Source organism: Callionymus lyra, chromosome 14, assembly GCF_982586985.1.
Source record: "Callionymus lyra chromosome 14, fCalLyr1.hap1.1, whole genome shotgun sequence".
NCBI classification, from domain to species: Eukaryota; Metazoa; Chordata; class Actinopteri; order Syngnathiformes; family Callionymidae; genus Callionymus; species Callionymus lyra.
The window spans coordinates 15051328-15071112 of NC_141831.1; the positions used below are offsets into that span (position 1 = coordinate 15051328).

General features: G+C 38.3%; 3 protein-coding genes across 4 annotated transcripts in view; 1 reads left to right on the forward strand and 2 right to left on the reverse strand.

Annotated features, from left to right (window-relative positions):
* Positions 1–81: 81 nt before the first annotated feature.
* stip1 (stress-induced phosphoprotein 1) lies at positions 82–6961 on the reverse strand. The gene is made up of 14 exons (XM_087808268.1): positions 6875–6961; positions 4419–4628; positions 4206–4347; positions 3974–4115; positions 3729–3894; positions 3531–3657; positions 2600–2702; positions 2200–2320; positions 1365–1461; positions 1158–1282; positions 1049–1085; positions 875–978; positions 639–811; positions 82–559 (listed from the first exon to the last, which is right to left on the reverse strand). The coding sequence occupies exons 1-14, from the start codon at positions 6881–6883 to the stop codon at positions 487–489; spliced, it is 1629 nt and encodes a 542-aa protein (XP_087664394.1). The 5' UTR covers positions 6884–6961; the 3' UTR covers positions 82–486.
* An 88-nt stretch (positions 6962–7049) lies between these two features.
* Positions 7050–9517, forward strand: spata22 (spermatogenesis associated 22). Of its 2 annotated transcripts, none has more exons than XM_087807472.1 (8): positions 7050–7245; positions 7382–7426; positions 7683–7808; positions 8103–8286; positions 8376–8673; positions 8740–8860; positions 8930–9027; positions 9206–9517. In XM_087807472.1, exons 2-8 carry the CDS (start codon positions 7387–7389, stop codon positions 9395–9397), a joined length of 1059 nt encoding a protein of 352 aa, XP_087663598.1. In that variant the 5' UTR covers positions 7050–7245; positions 7382–7386; the 3' UTR covers positions 9398–9517. The 2 variants fall into 2 exon arrangements, with proteins under 2 accessions (XP_087663598.1, XP_087663599.1); XM_087807473.1 differs by having other exon boundaries at positions 7050–7160.
* Positions 9512–19785, reverse strand: part of lhfpl7 (LHFPL tetraspan subfamily member 7) — a 38465-nt gene continuing 28191 nt past the window's right edge. The window contains exon 3 of the mRNA XM_087807475.1: positions 9512–11202. Within this exon, the coding sequence (XP_087663601.1) occupies positions 10976–11202 (227 nt within the window). The 3' untranslated portion in view covers positions 9512–10975. The remainder of the gene's footprint in view (positions 11203–19785) is intronic.

The following is a 19785-nucleotide window of genomic DNA, read 5'->3' on the forward strand; positions in this document are numbered from 1 at the left end:
GTTCACATTTCAGATGCAAATGCACTCCAGGGACTTCTACACACCATTTCACATTTATAAAAAAAAAAACACAAATAAGACTGTTTTTAAGCACCATGTGTTTTAGTCGAGCTTTAAAGAGATGGGCCGGATAATTTTAATACAATGCGTGTAAATTATTTTCCATTACCTCCCGCCAGACGTCTTTGATGTAAACCAGACAATGAACCCATTATATATCTCTCTCACCTCAAAAGTGGGTCGATTTGCTGCAGTTTTGTTTAATACATGTTCATTCAGAAATAACCCCAGTTCACTTACATTACAGTCAGAAGGAAAGTAATAGAAAAAAAAAAACATACAAAGTCTATGTGAATCTAAGAAATGTAGAACATTTAAACTTTGAATCTGAAGGCAAGAATGATACGTGGAACAATTTGGAGGGTATTTCTTATTTGTTCCACTGTTGATTTGTTTTCGTATTTTTTCCACAAGTCTTGTGTGTCATCAACGAATAGCTATCAGTCCCACATCGATGAGTTTTTGAATCTTCTGGGCAATCACAGGATTCTTCAGGTGGCTGAGGATCAAAGGTAAGAAATGGTTAGAATTGAATTCAACTCAAGTAATGCATTCAACATTAAAAAGGTGTGACATACTCGCTTAGAGCCTGAGGATCCTTCTGCATCTGCTCGAGGATCATGCGCATGGCAGGGTCGGACATGATCTGCTGCACCTCTAGGTCCCCCATGGCCCGCTGCTTCACCTCCTCTGGGGTGTCGTTCCTCATGGTCTGACTGACCATGCAGCGCTGCAAGCCTTCTGTTGCTTCCTGGAAGACACAAATGTCGTTTTAAATCCTACATTCCACGAATTTTGTATAAATGTTTAATACCTTTGAATTGGAATCGAGCTCCAATGCCTTCTGGTACACATCCATGGCTTTCGTAAAGTCCTTCATGGCCTCCAAAGCGGCTCCTTTGCGCGTATATCCTTTGACTGTGAACAGATCAGAGAACACATCATTAGCTTTATAATGCACAAACTGGAAACAAAATGCTGGACTCACTGAACGTGGGTTCAAGTTGAATGCACTCTTCACAATCCTGCAAACAAACAGCATCAATTTAGAGCAGCTAGAATAATATATTAATCGTAGGAAACTGAAAGAGTGTAACCTTCAGCGCAAGTTGAAACTCCAACAGCTTTGTGTAGCAAGCTGCTCTGTTACTGAAGAGTTTGGCGTCACGTGGGTTTCTCTTGATGGCTTCACTGTAATGTCTCATGGCTGACGGGTAGTCTCCTGCATGGAGCGAAAAACTCAGTTAATATTACATTTACAAGTTTTGAAATCAAATTCTGAATGAAATAAACTGAACATCTACCCATTTGGAAAGAATCGTTGCCTTTGCTCTTCTCCTCCAGAGCCAAGTCCGGGTTGATATAGGCAATTTTCTCTTGCTCTTTCAGAATCTTCTCCGCCTGAAGGAGAGAACAGTTGTCATTAAAATCATTATACGAGACTTATGGGAAACTTGTACATTTCAAGTGTCCTTTTTTTCTACACATTTCTGCTGATGCATTAAAAATGTTTGTATAGGTAGGTAGAACTTTATTTTTTCCAATTTGCTACAACAATACAGCAATTATTCATAAACAAAATAAAAATAAAATAATAACAAGAACTAAGAGAAATAAAGAGAAAGAACAAGATGATACAATCCAAGTCTAAAGATAAAGAACATAGATCAAAGAAAAATAACAAAGACAAAGGATACAAAGATTAACATAAAACATCATGATACTTTCACTCCACTCCTGCCCCCAAACTTAGAATTATACAATCTAATAGCACGAGGAATGAATGAGTCCCTGAGTCTATTAGTGTTGCATCATGGGAGGAGCATTTATGCTCCATCTGCTTCTCTGCTCACTGATGACAGTGTTCAGAGGATGACTGTCATCATCCATGATGGACAGTAGTTTGTTCAGTGATCTCCTCTCAGCAACTGTCACCAGTGAGTCCAGCTTCATTCCAACCACACAGCCAGCCTTTCTGATCAACCTGTCCAACCCGTTGACACTCCTCTTGGACACATTTCCACAGCATAAAACAGGACACTGGCCACCACAGACTGGTAGAACATGCAGAGGAGCTTCTTGCAGATGTTGTAGTTGCAGACCAGAACAATGCACGGAACATAGAAGATGCACACATACCTGCTGACACTTCTTCAGGACATCTGGTGTGCGATGCTCGGTCAAACTCTTGTTGAAATACTGGACTGCCTCTTTGTTTTTTCCCTCTTTGAAGTAGGCGTTACCGATCCTAGCTAAAGCCCTGGAGAAGGAGCACGACTTTGTTGAGAAAAAACATGATCTTTTATCTAACAGTGCTTACTGTACTGATTAATTTTTTTTTAGTTAGTAATAATTTATATATATAAAGGTTGAAACATAAAACAAAAAAACTGCAGTACACATTTGTACATAAAATATATTACTTTTATTTTATATCCATTTTATTTAGGGTTGTCATTTATTATAGACTCAATTCAATGAAATAGATCAAGTATTCACAGGAAAGCCTCAATACTGCATACAACATTGATAGACTTACTTTGCAATTTGTCTGTAGTCTTCACGGTTCTCTCTGCCAACTACGATCGCCTTCTCGCAGAGTTCTCGGCACTTGTCAAACTCTGCCTTCTCAAAGTAGACAGCTGTATAGACACACATTTTAATTGTTCATTAAACAGTGCATTTTCTGTTGAATTTACACCTTCCTCATGTTTCCCAAAGAAAACGTTCCTTTCTGTTGTTGCATGAACCGCTGTATAGTTGAGTCAGTTCTACTTTTCATGCATTTTACACATTTTTGACTTTTGAAAATGCCAATTTAGACATAATATTATACTTGTATTTAAAAGATCTACAGGAACCCTGTTCTATGATCTGTGGTCAAGGGTGGGCATGAGTTGCGGCCTCTAGAGACACTGTTGACCTCCAGACAACAACCTTGTTCTTTGATCATCCACTATTCTGGTCCAATGTCCCACACTTGCAAAGCGGGGCAAGAAAAAGCCCCACGGGAGGTGTAAGTGGGATCCCCCAGAGATGAGCCCAGTTCAATACGTGTTGGTTTCCCCGAGATCCAGGGGGATCTCGTGTCATTGGAACCAATTCACCACCAGATGGTGATCACTATTCAGTTCGACCCTGCTCTTCAACTTGTGAACATACGGCCTCAGGTAAGATGATACAAGACCAAAATCAGTAAGTGACCTTCGACCTGGGCTGATCTGGTACCACATGTACTTATAAGCATCATTGAGTTTGTTATGGTTAAACCATAACAATCACCAAATGTCTCAATCATTGCCCACATGTGCATTAAAGTTCCCCAATGGAATCCTCAGCAGGGATCCACCAAGGATTTACAAGAAAGGCGAGTGCTCTGTGCTGCCCTTTGGCCCATAATTGCACTCAGAAATGTTCCCCTTTAAAAGTATTATTGCCATAATTTGGCCAAACAATGCATGAATACATACCTGCTTGATTAGAAATGTAGGTCATGTTGGTAGGCTCATGTTTAAGTGCCTCTTCATAATGTTTTAGCGCCACCTCGAAGTCCTTATTCTTATATGCGGCATTGCCGAGTTCCTTTTCCTTCAGGGCCTTTAAAAATGAAATAAAATCAGCACTCAAGATCAAAAATATATTTTCGTGGACTTATTTAGAAAGGTAACCTTTCTCTTGTTCTCTGGTAGATCTTCCTCTTTCGGCGGTGGGGGCTGAGTTTCTTTAGGTTTAGGAGGTGGAGGGGGTGTCGGCTCATCATCGTCCTCCATGTCAGAAAAGTTCAGTCCCAGCACCACAGAGAGAGTGTCCTTTACTCTGGGATCCTGCAACCTCCTGCCATATAAACACCATTTTTAATGATCAATCGCATTAACAAACCAACGAGATAAAGTACAGATGGATTAGAACCTACATGCCCAGCTCCGAGGGTCTGTTTTTGAGCTGTTCCAGCAGTTCCAAGTAGCTTGGATCGGACAAGTACTTGCGAGTTCGAGAATCACCTTCTAGCTTTTGAAGCAGATTGGGCACAGCAAAGGGGTTCATCATGGACTTCTCTGGAAGGAAAAAAAATACAAGAATGATATAAAACTAAACATTCATTTGGGTGTGACAGCACAAAAAGACAATTATTAGCCAAACTATACCTGCAAGTCGGGCCTCTATGTTCTGTAAACCCTCCTTTAGTTGCTGATTGGTCGGCTCTTGTCGAATGCCCTCATGGTATGTAGATTTAGCATCCTCTAGACGGCCAAGGAATTCCAATGCAGCGGCTTTACGGGAATAACCCTGATAAAAAGATCCCTGAATATTAAACAACACGACTTTTTGACATAATAAAAACAAAAAGCCTTTCTTACCTTGCCCCAGTCCGGCTTTATCTTGATGGTCTGGCAGGCATCCTCCAGAGCATTTTCATAATTGCCTTTCTTGGCATAGGCAGCTGAGCGGTTACTGTAAAGGACATGGTTTGAAGGGTCGAGTGCCAGTGCTTCAGTGTAGCAGCGCACAGCCTCTTCAATATTTCCAGCGCTCAAAGCTTTGTTGCCTTGATCTTTCAAAGCTGAGACCTGCAGGCCACAAAGAGACATTTGTAAATAATAAAAAAAAAAGCCACTTTTCTTCCGTTAACATAATATGGGCTAAACAATGTCAATGAAAAAAGGTTTTGTGATGAAGTGAGCATTTAAACTTGTATTTAAAATGGATGCTTTTAAACTTTTACAGTCAACACTCAACAAGCTCTTGTGATCACTCTGACCTTCACATAGCTGACAGTGTCCAATAGTAGGTTAACCCTTGGTAACATCAACTTTATTTACAGATAATGAACAAATGGGAATGCTACTATTGCGCGTGCCCTGAATATGTATTAAATGTTTACCTTTACTTCGATGACAGGTATTTTACAGAGCTACATATAAGAATATTAATACAGGTCGATTTGTAACACACAGAAAGTTCTATGTCCTAACAACACAAGCTTTATAATCATTCCATAACAGCTATACAATCCAAAGATCATCTGTATATGTTAAATTAAGTCTGTATCTCTATGAAAACATTGCTACGTTAACAGAAATGTCAAAGTCTATTCATTCACAAAACCAAAAGCAATATGTATTGATTTAAACACCCTTTTTTGCATTGGATTGCCCCCAAAAAAACAGAAATTAGATTTTTATTTATAGATGTGAAAATTCTCTTATGACTGCAGGCATAAATAAAAAATCTTGTTTTTAAAATAATATTTTTTATCTAAACTTAAACAGTGTTTCAAAGTGACATGATTTGAGTTATTGAAATGTTAAGTACTCTTGTCAAAAATTGTGAAGAAATGGTGAAACAATTTGCTACTACTATTTCTGCTACTACTTATCATTTTTTCCTAAAATGTACATATGAATGAATCAATTTTATGTAATTTTGAAACCTTTATAAAACGAGTATTTATTTGTACATACAAAAAGAACAAACTAAAGCCAAATAAAGACAACAAAACATTGTAAAATGAAAATCTTAATCTTGTAGCAAATTGATACAAATATCCATAAAAAAACGTTATATAATCCCTCTTAGCAATACATAACATATATCTCATCTCACTATCCATATTAATCAATATATACAGGATACATATGTTAATACTAAGCAGATATCCATTTAATTACATCATATTGATGCTTGGTTTTGTTTTCTTTTGCTCATTTTTTGTGTTATCTTGTTTCACTTTCTGTTTAACAACAACAACAAAAAAGATCCTTTATTGTGTTTACCACACTGCTATTAAAAGTTCTGATTCTGGTATTCATACACATACATTATTATCATCCCTGTAGATCAGATTCAATTCAATAAAGCCATCAACGCTGTTCTTTTTATATAAATGTATCCCTCCACATACTTAGTTGTCACACTTCCTCTTCCGTATACTAATTTATAAACATTATTCTGTATATATTTTTAACAGATTTACACATGTGCTTCGTTTCCTTTCCATCCCTTTATATATAAATATACATTTAAACTACATTGGTTCCGTGTTTATTTTTGATGAGGCGTTCAGGGTCCCGAGTTGCCGTCAAGCAGTTGTAGCCATGACAGCAGCGCTTTGTGCATCTAGAAAGATCTTCCGGAACCAAAAATAACTCTCCAGCATGTGCGAGCGACACTTGCTAACCTTACCATGTTGTCGTCGTATTTACAAACAACCAAACACCAACCACCACTGTCATAAATATTTAGAAATATAGCATTTGACCTTGTACTTTATTCCAAGTATTCTGACTAGAATGGCTTATTTGTTAAACTCCGGAATGACTTAGAAGTGATTTACCGGCAAGAGACGGAAGTAGCCACTATTTATTTATTCGTCTAAGATATACAACAATGTTATATCTGATATAATTCACATTACTTTCATGGTAGCAACAGAATTAAAAGTATTTTCTCAACAGCGCTAACCTTGTCGTGAACAAGCAACGAAGACGCCGTTGCGTAAAACACACAAACCTAAACTTAATATTTAAAAACCGATACATATCTTACAAATATCCGATATAAAAACAATTAATCGGCGATTATTTTTAATCCCTATAAACAAATCGGCTAAAGGGTTACAGCACAATACTACCAGGGTGTATGCTAACATGCTAGCTAGGTGGCACATTTTAACTGTACATCCCTCGACGCCCGTGTTTGAGATAAACTACCGGAAAACATTCGTAACTAAAGCCATCTCGAGAAATAAAGTCGATAATATAAGAATAAAATGTCGGGAATTCAAGTTGGAAGAAGAGACGAGCAGGACACTCACTTTCTCCATGGTGCAAGCATGAGGTAGCTTCCAGAAACTACTGCGGAAAAAAGGAGCGCCCCCTAGCGCCTGGCTTTACACTTGCAATTGACAAGACCCGCCCAGTGAGACGTCAGAAAGATCTAGAAGTAAAGTTTGTACACATCAACAACTCCATATACAAGATTTTAAAAATATATATGTGTATATTTGTTAGAATGATATAAAGATTTTTGCGAGTTCATAAATTTCGAGCTTTTTTTACTGCACCTGAAGTCATCATAGTTTGCGCGGGCTGCTTTCCAAGGTGCTGAACTTTGACTTCTTATTTCCGTGTAAATATACGTATAAACCTGTTGTTTTAATCACATTTTTGGAGAAATACGTCGGAGGTAAACGCTTATTTATCTTAACAATATCCTCATACACGCCTAGCTAAAGTGAAGTGTCTGTATATGAATTATTTTTGTGGTACAACATAATATAATATCAAATATTATTTTATTTATTTATATCTTTTCTCCGCAGCAGCAATGAGAAGAAACGAAAACGCACCGACAAGACCACCATTAGGTTTGTAAAAGACAGACTACATTAATAATAATAATAATACATTTTTTTCAAAGGTGCATTTCAGTACTAGTTCAATACGATAAAAGCTAGCTAGCTAGCTGTCTCGAAAGTAACACATTTCTACTAATAATAAGTTTGTGACAAAATGTTAGTTTATACATTTAAAATTATTTACTATCTGCTAATGATTTACGTAAATAATATTTTCTTGAATCTGTTTTATTTATTTATTTATTTTCTCCTCCTTCTCAACCAGGCAATGTGTCTGTGCCACTGTTCAACCCGAGGAAAAGAAACAGACTACCTTTGACTTCAGCTCCATCTGAGATCGACTTGTTTTCGAACAGTGGATACAGTGAAGGCTCACCTTACATCCCTACAAGTACAGTATTCGATCAGTTGATATCTTGACAAGTAAACATTTAATGAGTGAGGTCATTCAAAAAAAAAAGCCATGGTCGACTATAAACACAGCCACAAGATGGCCACACATTACAACTTTTCAACAAGACTATGCACAATGAGACTTCTATTATATTTAACCTGGGATACGAAATTTACATTATAATTACATTATTATTATTTTCCACTTGTGAACCATCACAGTATATAAATATAAGCGCCATTTAAAAAAAATAGGGTTGTCTAGTGTCAACATGCTTCTCTATTTCTCCAGATACATTCGGAGATTACTACCCAAATGACGGTCCATCTTCTGCTGCCCCTCAAAATTACCCATGTGATAGATCAAGCGGGCCCGCGTTGGCACCACAGGGTCGACAATATAGCAGCTTTAAGCCTTTATCTACGTGGAGACCTCACGCACCCATTCCACATCCCTACAAAGCAGGGACCACAAGGTTGGTTCCATCTGTAACAACTCATAAATAAAATCGACTCATTCTTTGATATTAACTCTTTGTTTTGTTTTTATATCATCCACATCTAGTTCAACGATGGGACAGCCTAGACAACAACGCCCAACGCAACCCAACAAGGCCGACACAAACTCACAACACACCTACAGAAACATGAGGGATCAGCACAAGCCTGTACCTGAAAGGGTTTTCCACCCCCTGGGCCAGCGGTTGCCGTACCCGCAACATCCCCCTGTCAAGTATCCTCAGAAGTCTATTTCAGCGCCTCCGTCTACACAGCCCAGAAACAGTTTTTGCTCACAGAGCAGCTTTTTTGAGAAAAGAAAAAGCCCCCAAAAATCCCAGACTCCACGACCAAATGAAAATAAGGTCGTAGAGTTGTTTAAAAAATCATTATACGTTCTGTGTTTTACCATCTTTTAAATTTTATTAAAGGCTGAATCTCCAAAGAAACCAGGAGCTGACATTTCTCTCAGGATCTTGACTTCTGTTATCGACGGCATGAGACACTGGAGCCAATTTAAAGATAGATTTTCATTATTATTTGAGATCTTCGGTCAGTGGGTTTAAAGTCACTTTTACACATTCATTTCTTCGCAATGTAATACAATTTTTCTCTCCTTAGCTACTCTGGACTCTGCTGTGACTGTCAACCGTCATGGAGCAAAGAACTTCATGATTAGGACCGGAAAAGATGTAGTGCAATGTGTCTACTATGAAAATGTAAGTTACAAATAATACATTTTCTCTACTTCTTATAAAATGTTTGTTATACTTTATCAAATTGAACAAAAACCTAATTTACAACATTCTCAGTCCAAACAGCTTGCATGTGTTCAAACTATCTAATCTTACTTTAAATTGTTGTTTTTTATTACTATTTTGAATTATTGTACTACAGGAGAAGGAGCTTCCACGCCTCATCCGCGGCCAAGTTCACCGCTGTGTCGGTAACTACGACCACAGCAGAGATATCCTGACGTGCGTGTCTGTCAGACCGGCCGAACAAACCAAGCAGAAGAACTTCCATGATGCCGTCAAAGCCTGCGATGGCGAGATGAGGAAACTAGTGAAGTCTTTCAGAGAAGAGTAGGCAGCTCCAGGTATTGTCGTTCTAAAGTTCTAAAAAGCTGTTCGCCATTTTTTGTTAAAAACCACGTTATCTTATAGAAGAAAAAAAACGCTCTATGTTCCATGAAATATTTTATTAAGAATAAAGTTCACAAAACAGCAAACAGAGTTGATGGTTAAATCAGATAGAACAGACACAATGAGGTAATATCAAAATGTTTCTTTGAAAAACAGGCAGTTCAGAAATGTTCAATATCAAGTACAAGTTGTTTATTTACAGTCAAACTTCACTATGAAAAAAAAAACCTGTCTACTCTACTGATATACGTTCACCTCTTCTGCAACTTTTTTATCTCCTGGACCTTTTTTCAAATGACAACTTCACACTTGAACGAATGGGACTTTGAAATTCAATAGTAACTCTCTTATTCATCACGTAAACATCAAACGTTCACAAAAATGTTTGGAGAAGTTGGCAGTGTTCATTAACAAAGCATGGGATTACGTACGAAGGTAACCTTAACTGAATTAAGCAAAAAACGTACTTAGACAAATTAAGTTTAGTCACATTGTACAGATTTGAAAGATGGCAGCTCGTACAGACTACTTATTTTTATTTTATATATCCATTAAAATAATAATAATACATTTTACATTGAGGCAAAATCAAAATACCTAAGTTATTATAAACAAAACATGTATAGCCTTCTCTCAATTCCCTCTATAAAATCACATTTTCCTTTTAAGGGATTTTTACCTCAATCAAAACACATCACACAACATAATCCACATCATTTCAGATGAAAAGGATGAGAACCTGAAAATCACATTTAACATTTGTATTATTCAAATTGAAAGGCACAAGCTGGTCATGTCACATTTTTTCTTCATCCATAAACAGTCCACCTTTTCTTGCCGTTTTTTGTTTTTCATCAACCATTTTTTAGCCCTGAATTTAGTTTCATAGGTTCGTTGTTGACAAAAAAAGTGACTCGTTTTTGGAGTCTATTTAACGGGGGTCGATTGAGTAAAGTTTGAAAATTGAAATATTCTTTGAAGGAAGAAAAATCCACTTAGTGATGAAAAACAAAACAAGGTTATATCATATTGCATATTGTTTTGTTTTGTTTTCACTCACTTAAGTGGGCCTGATTGTCCTCCTAACAACATGATTTAAGATGATTTATTCAAACTAAATGTGAAAAAAACAATGTATTATTTTTTCTTTCTGCCTTTGATGAGCCAAAGGAAATGTGACTATTTTTAAAACAAAGCTTTTACATCTGCAGAATTCTGTTAGCAGTGACAATGCACTTCCAAAGCTTTAAGCATGATTTTATCTACATTTATATATGATTCACTCTGATTCAAAAGTGTCTTCCTATTACAATATATTTAGTGTCCTTGAGTCACTTATGCGTCAGAATTCAACTTAAACAAACTCATTCTTGAATTACAAACCGACAACGGAAACAAAAAGGTATAAAAATAAAATCAAAAATTCAGAGGAACATGGATCCATCATATGACGGACGGAAGACTTGAAGCTTGAGCTTCCTTAAAAAAGTTAATCCATGAAGTCCAAGAGAGGATAGAGCTCCTATAACAAAGTGGGTAAAGGGGTGGGGGACAGGTGCTCCTTGGGTGCATATTTGGCGAAAAAGGGCAAAAAGATGGTGAGCATGACCCCAACAATGGCGAGCATGTATCCCCAGCCGATCTGACACTCTCCACCATAGTAGATGTCGGAGTCTCCGCAAAAAGACTTGACCACCGGTGAGTTGAGCCCGAAGGGGTAGACCAGCAGTCCGGCAGCCATGATGAACACTGTAGAGAAGACAGAACATAGGAACCGTGAGATACATGTTTCACATACTGTATATTAATGTTGAAGTCCTTCGATAATTCATTCTTAGAACAATCTTCCTCTCTCTTTGCGCTTGATGGAGTCTTCTGACTCCTTTAAGAAACATGTTATGACGTTTGTATTTGTTCATGATTTTCCTTGATTTTCTGGAACTCCTGTTGTGTTACCAGTTTTATCTTGATCTTTAAAGTATATACTTTATTGAATTTTGTTTTGATTGTTTAAGTGCTTTGTGACCCTGGTCTAGAAAAGCGCTATACAAATAAAAATTACTTACTTACTTACTTACTTACTTACTTAGTGAAGCTATTAACAGGATTATCTTGGTATGATTTAAAGAAAGTTGAATTCCTTTCTCATTGCCAAAGTGTTTTTTTTAAACTTAAATCAGTTTTAAAATGAACCTCTGCATGTTTTGGGATTGTTGTAGAAATAAAGGAGCACTGGGAGGTACCGTAGCCAAGATGGTGGAGTGGTTGGCTCGTGGCCTAAAAAGTTGCTGGTTCGATCCCAGATTTTGTCGACTTAACCATAATTGCTACTGATGGTGAGCTGGAGCGCTGCGGCGCTGCCTACTCCCATCAGTGTGTGTGCATGAGTAAATGGAAACACTTGGAGCACGGGGAGAACGTTCCATCTCCAAACAGAAAGTCAGAAGGATTGCCTTTAGGATGGAAGCAAACCAGCAACCTTGTTGATGTGAGTTAGTGGCAGATAAGGAATTTTGTTAATTGTTTCCAGCAACCAATCACTTTACACTCACTCAGTATGTAAATATGATATGAGCATATGAAGACCAATCCAACCCCCCTGAACCTCCGTCACACAAGACCGATCGTCATCCAGTGTTTGTCCGCCCGACGTACCATCTGCCTTGGCAATAAACATTTCAGTACCCTAACCATGCACAGGTCCAGTACAGTGATTCAGATGCTCGGAGGTTCAGCTGCTGTGTGTTGGCCATGTCACAGCACTTCAGCAGACCGCCGGATTAATGAGCCCCCCCTGTCCGCTCCTTGGATCGCTGCTATATGTCCTGCGCCTGCCAAGACCATTATCCATGCACGGTTTAAGTCAAAATGCCACACACTCTAACTGATCGATGGGGTTCTTTAGCAGCGGGCAACCATTCAAATATTCACATCTGCAAACGCGTTCGTGTGTGATCCCTTTGCCAGCACCTTTCTTCCTCCATAAAGTGTGCTGGCACGTTCATTAACCACAAAGCAGGTTCGGTGACAGGTGGCTTGATCTGGATTGCACCTCTGCTTCTAACAGAGGTCCTTGCATACCTTAATGCCACCACGGAGACAAACATGAAGATATTTTCTCCTCTAAAACCTTTAATACAGGCGAATTGATTGATTTTTAAAAGTGTGCATTAATGTGTTTGCCCAGGTGTGTTATTAAAAAAACATTCTGAATGCAGTATTTGTGGGAGAGCCTTCCACCAACAGACACAGCTATTTTCTGGCCATGCGTTTGTGTCTTCTTGTTTAGACTATTGTAACAGTTTATTTTCGTGTCTAAACAAGAAGGAGCTGTCTTGTCTGCAGTAAATACCAAACTCTGCAGTGAGAATTCTGAGCCGCTCTAGTAGAAGAACTCACATTTCTCCGATCCTTAAAACTCTTCACTGGCTGCCAGTTTCTGTCAGGATTGATTTTTCAGTGATCTGATCCAGCCTTACGCCCCAGCTCGGGCTCTGAGGTCTGTGGATCAGAATCTACTGATGGTTCCTGAACATGGTTCAGACAACTTATTAGTAATAATAATCACATAGCGATATTAGTACTACAACCTGAACAATGTCATCAGTGAGCAGAAAAGCAGAATGAGTGCATGAATGCTCCTACCCAGGTGCAAGACTAATAGAATCAAGGACTCATTCATTCCTCGGGCTATTAAATTGTACAATTCCGAGTTTTGGGGCAGGAGTGGAGTAAAAGTATCATGATGTTCTGTTCTATGTTGGTCTTTGTATCCTTTGTCTTTGTTATTTTTTTTTGATCTATTTTCTTTATGTTTATCTTTAGACTTAGATTGTATCATCTTGTTCTTTCTCTTTATTTCTCTTTGTTCTTGTTCTCATTTTTATTTTTGTTTTTATGAATAATTGTTGTATTGCTGTGTCTAATTGGAAAAAAAAACAATTTCAAATCAATAAAGTTCTATCTAACCACAGTAACAGTTCATAATAATAATACCACACCCTTTATAGGTCTATAGTTCAAATGATCGACATTAGAGTGAGTAGAAAATGAGTGAAGTTGGAATTGTGAACCATCCCTTTAAATATGGACAATGTCCTGGTTGAAAAGTTGACAGTGAGACAGAAAGGCTGAATCTAATGTTATTTAACAATAATCTATCTTAGAAATGGCAGTGAAATGACAAGAATAAGAGGAGAAACCTTTGGGAATAACAAATCAAGTAATAGAATTAAAATTTTAAATGTAGGTCAGGGTTTTAGGACGAAAGTAATGGGCATTAGCTGACCTGCTTTGTTGTCGTGAAATGTTTCTAAAGGAAACAACCCTGAAGATAAACCAGGCATGAGTGGGCATCATTAAACAATTAGGTTGTTAAGGGGGGTATCCAATAATCAGGAGGGTTGGTGGTTCAGATTCTGCTTCTTCCCATTGCTGACATTAGGCCCTTCTCCGCTAGCCCACTTTAGCTTAACTCGCCTCAAACTCTACCCGGTTAAAATGTTTTTTCTACTAGCAGGGCACCTTCGAAACATGAAATGTGTTAGTACCTGCTTTGCTGTTGTTCTAAGCCAGCGGAAATAATCCTAAAATGTGATGTTGATTGACTGCTGGCCACTGATTGGTCCAAAGAGTGACATCACTCAGGAGGGGCTCAGAACTACACAAACAACAAACCTGCTATCTTGAAAAACACTTTAAGAAGAATCTAAAGGATCAAAACACTTGCTTCCGTCGCTCAAACACGACGTCAATTCCGTCCCAAGTCTTATACTTCGCTTCGTGGAGAAAGATGAACAATCCAGTGTGTAACGGGTCGTTTATTCGCCGCTTCAAGCCAAAGAAAATACAAGCTTTCAATAACGATCGGACCGGACCCAACCCTTCCGGCGACTTTACAGATCGGTAGCCGAAATTTCCTGTCCGGGAGGTCGTCTCTTTTCGGCCAAATTGTTCTTTCAAGTTCCCTGCGTCACCGATCATCCGCTGATAGACATCCTAATTTGTCTTCCTGTAATCTAATCATTCAAATGTTCTCCGGCGGGGTCATCTTCTCTTCCGTCTTTCGCACACCCTTTCTCGGGTGTGTCTTTCTTCATTCTTTGATATACAATTTAAGGTGTGCAGATAAACAGATTTTTTAATATTCCGGTGTCATAGCTCTAATTCTGTTCCAAGCTTGTCTTAAAACTGAATCAGTCTGGAGTGGAATGTTGATTGTGAATGTGTAGTCAAACGTTCCCGCTCTTAGATATAGCGAGTAATTTATACTTTATATTTTGATTATCTATTAGCATTCATTTAAGTATGGCGTGTACGTATATAATAATTTCAATCCAACAATCTCAGTAGTATGTCTGTAAGAAATGTTGTACCATGGTCTGTGGACTGTTTTTGGGACTAGTGCTCAATGGATGCATCAAGCGCTAGTTGGATGAGCAACACGTACATACACGTCTTTCCACCATAGTCAGCTTGATATCATTGTCTAATGTCATTTTCTGTTCAACAAAATGAGATACTCACCTTCAAACTAATAAAGTTGTCTCTGCAGATGCAATCAGCTAGCTTGTTAGCAGCATATTGTCCTTAAGCAACCTCACCTACTTTACATTGCGTGAATAGGTATGAACAAAATAATGGTGGTGTGTTGGCAGCTAGAGAGTAAGAGTATGACTCATTCAAGAGAATGAGTCATTTCAATTTATCAGTTCCATGGAAGTAATGAAACGTTGGATTGATGCTGATCCACTCGTGACCCTGTGTCTATACAATCGATAAAAAAACAACCTTTTTCTCCTACAAAATTTCCTTCAAACTACAAACAAACCTACAGAGAAACTCCCAACCCTGAGATCCCCACACAGCTTAACATCTGGAAGCTTTGCTGATGATGCCCTCATAAATAAAAGATAAATCCTGCCTGCTGCACACAGTCGCACTGGTATAAATCATGTATATGGATTTTCACTCTCGCAGTCCTTCAACCTCCTGCCTTCATTTCCAACCCCTCTATCATTCCACTACTCATTTCGCTCTCACCACATGCCGCAGCGTGAAGCCCTGAAACAGTGGCGTTTGGAGCTTTGAAGTCGGCGAGGAGAAAACACCTTTGCCCAGGTGTCGCCCGCATAGAATGTATTAATGATAATGACGCTGTAATTATGAGTCTCAATTGCAATAAATTACTTTGTATTTTTAGATCCAAGCAATCATATTTTTTGCTGTTATTTTGATTTATTAAGACTTTATTGCGACTATGATTAAAAAAGAAAGTCCCCCGCTGTGTCTTAAATGTTCCCACTGTGGGAAGAATAAAGCACCATCTTACTATTCCTACACTCATTTCACTGTACACAGAAATGCATTGCACACGTGTAGACTTTAAATGAATCTTTAAAGCTGATTGATTGAGTTGAAACATGGATTTGACATTGACGCACACAGATCATTTGTGGCCTGGTGTTTAGCGATAAATCCTCACATCTTCTCTCCGCCAAGGACAGGAAGGTCTGGATCAAGTTCAACCTAACTTATAATGTCAAGTCTCCTCTGGCTGACGATAAAGGATAATTACTTCTGGGTGTGTTTTTTTTTTTATTTATCCCTCTCGGAGAGACCCAACGTATTCAGTCAAATGTGACAACGTAACCTTTCAAGAACACCATATGATTGATGAGGCGCCATGTTTTTCCATACTTCTGAGTGATTGCTGATCACTCCTCAGACACGAACACAAACCTTCAAACAGCATCTTGCTTCAGGACCTGCACTTTAATTACTCATATCATCCTGACTCGTGCGAATATAAAGACTATTTCTCATCATCTGTTTCCCGGGAATAACCATGTTTTTTTTACTTCATATCTTTCCGTCTTCGGAGAACGGTCATAATGAGACATTGCCTGCTGTCGGATACTTATTTTTCATTTCTAGAGCAAACACCTTTCGAAATGAAAACCCGCCGCACATTTCCGTGATCGACGAGCCAGAGGTTTATTAGGACGCCGTGTCCATATGTCGGTCCACCTAAAGCCATCAGTTCCTTCAGAGAGACACGTAACGACTCTTGAACTGTTGCAGTAGCATCTGCCGGCTTCCTTGACTGCAGCCAATCTATATGTACGATTATTTTTGACTTAAGATGAAGTCGACATCCATGAAATCAGACACCTCCCCCAACCTTTTGATGGATTCCAGCGGCAGGAGAGGAGCCCATGTCCATATCAGTGGAGCGACACTTGATAAATGTATTGCTTCCCTCTAAACCTGGTTACAGGCTTCTCACGCTGAGACCGAAGCTGTTTTCTTCTCAATCACTACAATCAGATTCTGTCTTCTGAGCTGGTTAGCAGGGCCGACAGTGATGGATGAAGTGGAAATGTTCCACTTACAAGCTCTGATTGTAACCAAACGATTAAACAACAATTTAAATGAAACGTACAGTACTGTAGGTAGACCTTCTCGAAAATGTAGGTTGCTCAAGATCACCGGCTGATTTGTCTTCACAGGAAGCATTTAAGGACATTAAACAGGTTGTAGTCAGTCACGCCGTATAACAAATAAATCTTTAAAGTTCATGTTGGCAACGGACAGACTTTACCTGACCCAGTTTGTATTGGATCTCGCTGTCACAAGTTGGATCGCCTCTTAAATGATTCAAATTTCAACAGCCTTTTCTTCACAACGTTACCCACAGCTACACAACTTCGTCCTGAATAGGGTTTTTTTAAAAGGATCGATGGATAGATAGAGAGAGGTGAGGCAAGTCACTGTGGTGCCTCACCGGCCTATTTTTTTTTCCCCAGCTACATTTTTAAGACAATACTTCCTAATATGAAGCTGAAAACAAGAAGCAACAAATTCATTTTTTACAGTTGTATTGTCAATAGAATCTCAGTGGAGTAGCTGTTAGTCCGACACAATCTTAGGTGTTTGTATGTGATAACTAGCTCGCACTACACTCCACAGTGCAAAATCATGGAGAGATTAATTTAGCTAGTTTAACTGTCCATCAGTATGTATGCATAAATTATTGTCTGATGCAGTAGTTTTTAATGCCAGGAGGGGCCGCCAGGGAGCGCTAGGGTGTCTCAGAAAATTGGATGGAAGGGAAGAACGTAATTCAATGATATGCTATATATATTAAAAAAAATAATAATAACATACAACACACAAACATCCTTGATCTTCAGATTCTCAATTTTCGATTTAACTTAACCATCACCAATAATCACCCATGATGATGTCCCATTCTTTTTATACCTGATTTGGACCCGTTACCAAGTAGCTTGTTGCTAGCTAGTAAGCAGAAAATTAATAGGTTTCTGACTGGTAAAATACCAAAGCATCCTGCCGTTGAAGATTCTGTTACCAAAAAGCTAAGAACTCAAGAACATTTAAAATAGGGTTATGGTTAATTTCCTCAAAATACTTAACAAATAATACATATAAAACATGAATAAAAGTAAGGACTTACACCCTAAAAGTTAATGCTTGTTTTTTTTTTTGGAGTTTTTTCTGTGTTTCACGAAGGGGGTCTACGGCCATTGTCTAATGGTGTTTGGGGTGCCTGGGTATGGTTAAGTTTTTGAAACAAATGGTCTAGAGTGTCCCCAACTTTTCCCCAAAAAAGTATCAGTTCCTCAGAAGCGGCGCCACTATTTGACAACAGAACCAATAATCACATTCCTACATCCTTCCTCGTTCCGGGGTTCACTCGGTGTCGTCCATTCACCAACTGAGATTATTCTACCTCCTTCTGAAAGGAGTTAAAACTCAATGGGTGAGAACAGACCAGTCCAGGCTTTCTCTGGGCGACACAATTGATCGTGCAGCGACGGGCAAACCCACTCCTGCATTCACGATTGACGGTCGGCCGGCTCCATGACTTCATCAAGCCATTGCCATGCAAAGCAGCTTCTTCTCCAGACTGAAAAGGAGACCCTTCCTTTGTTGCTCGGCCACTTATGCGTGCAATTTGGCTGTCAACGAGGAAACAAGGTTGTTAGCAAACACATCTTTAGTTTGCGTCATCAAGTCATTTAGCCTGAGTGTCGGGAGGAATATTTTGTTATTGTGGTCGACTGAAGGAGCAGTGGGAAGGACTCATTTGTAAACTGTGAGATGAACGATTTTGGCCACAAAGTCATAAAAAGAAAAAGGAAGAGGCTCCAAGAAGTATATTCTAAAGCAAGGGTCCCCAACCTTTATTTGCACCACTGACGCTGGTTAACAGACTCATTATTTGAGTAAACAAGTGTCCTAATGTGTCAGGTTTTTTAATTAAAACATCTCCCAGGGAGTAAAAATCAATAAAAAACAAATTATATCAATTGTTTTTTCTTTGTCTGTGCAGCCTGCTGTCAAAATCTCAAGGACTAGTCCCACCCCGGTTTTTCGGATTTATTTTTTATTTTTATTCAATGATGAATTATGATCCGTCAAAAAAATCTGGTGGTTTAGCTACAAAACCTGTCTGCACACATTCAATTGTAAGAGGTCACGGAATTCCACTTAAATAAAGTCATGGAAATATTTTTTAAACTGTTTTCACCCAAGATCACTTCTTCTTTTAATACGAATCCACAACGTGGTGCATCAAGAGCTTAACCCTTAAACAACAATGAACAAGAATGAAGTTTATTCTTAGCAGAAACAACAAAAAAAAGTCATGCAGCAGATCCAACACTAACAGACTCAGGGACTCATTCATTCCTCGTGCTATTAGGCTGTTTAATTCCGAGTTTATTGCACTTTGTTCTTGTTTTATGAATCTATCGTCTGTGTTGCTGTGTGCTGGAAAACTGATTTCTATCTATCTATCTATATCTATCTATCTATCTATCTATCTATCTATCTATCTATCTATCTATCTATCTATCTATCTATCTATCTATCTATCTATCTATCTATCTATCTATCTATCTATCTATCTATCTATCTATCTATCTATCTATCTATCTATCTATCTATCTATCTATCTATCTATCTATCTATCTATCTATCTATCTATCTATCTATCTATCTATCTATCTATCTATCTATCTATCTATCTATCTATCTATCTATCTATCTATCTATCTATCTATCTATTTATCTATCTATCTATCTATCTATCCATCTATCTATCTCAAGAGCATACAAAGAATTGCATATTTTTAAAAGCACGAAAAAGCATGTATGCCAGGGCTGTGCAATTCAATTCATTCAGGGGCCATGTTATGTTGTGTGGGGCCCCTTAGCCAAAAGAAAGAAGGGATTAAGCAAAATAGCCTTAATATAAAAGGAAAACAAAAATGACAGAGTAACAAGCAGAACAATAGAAAAAAG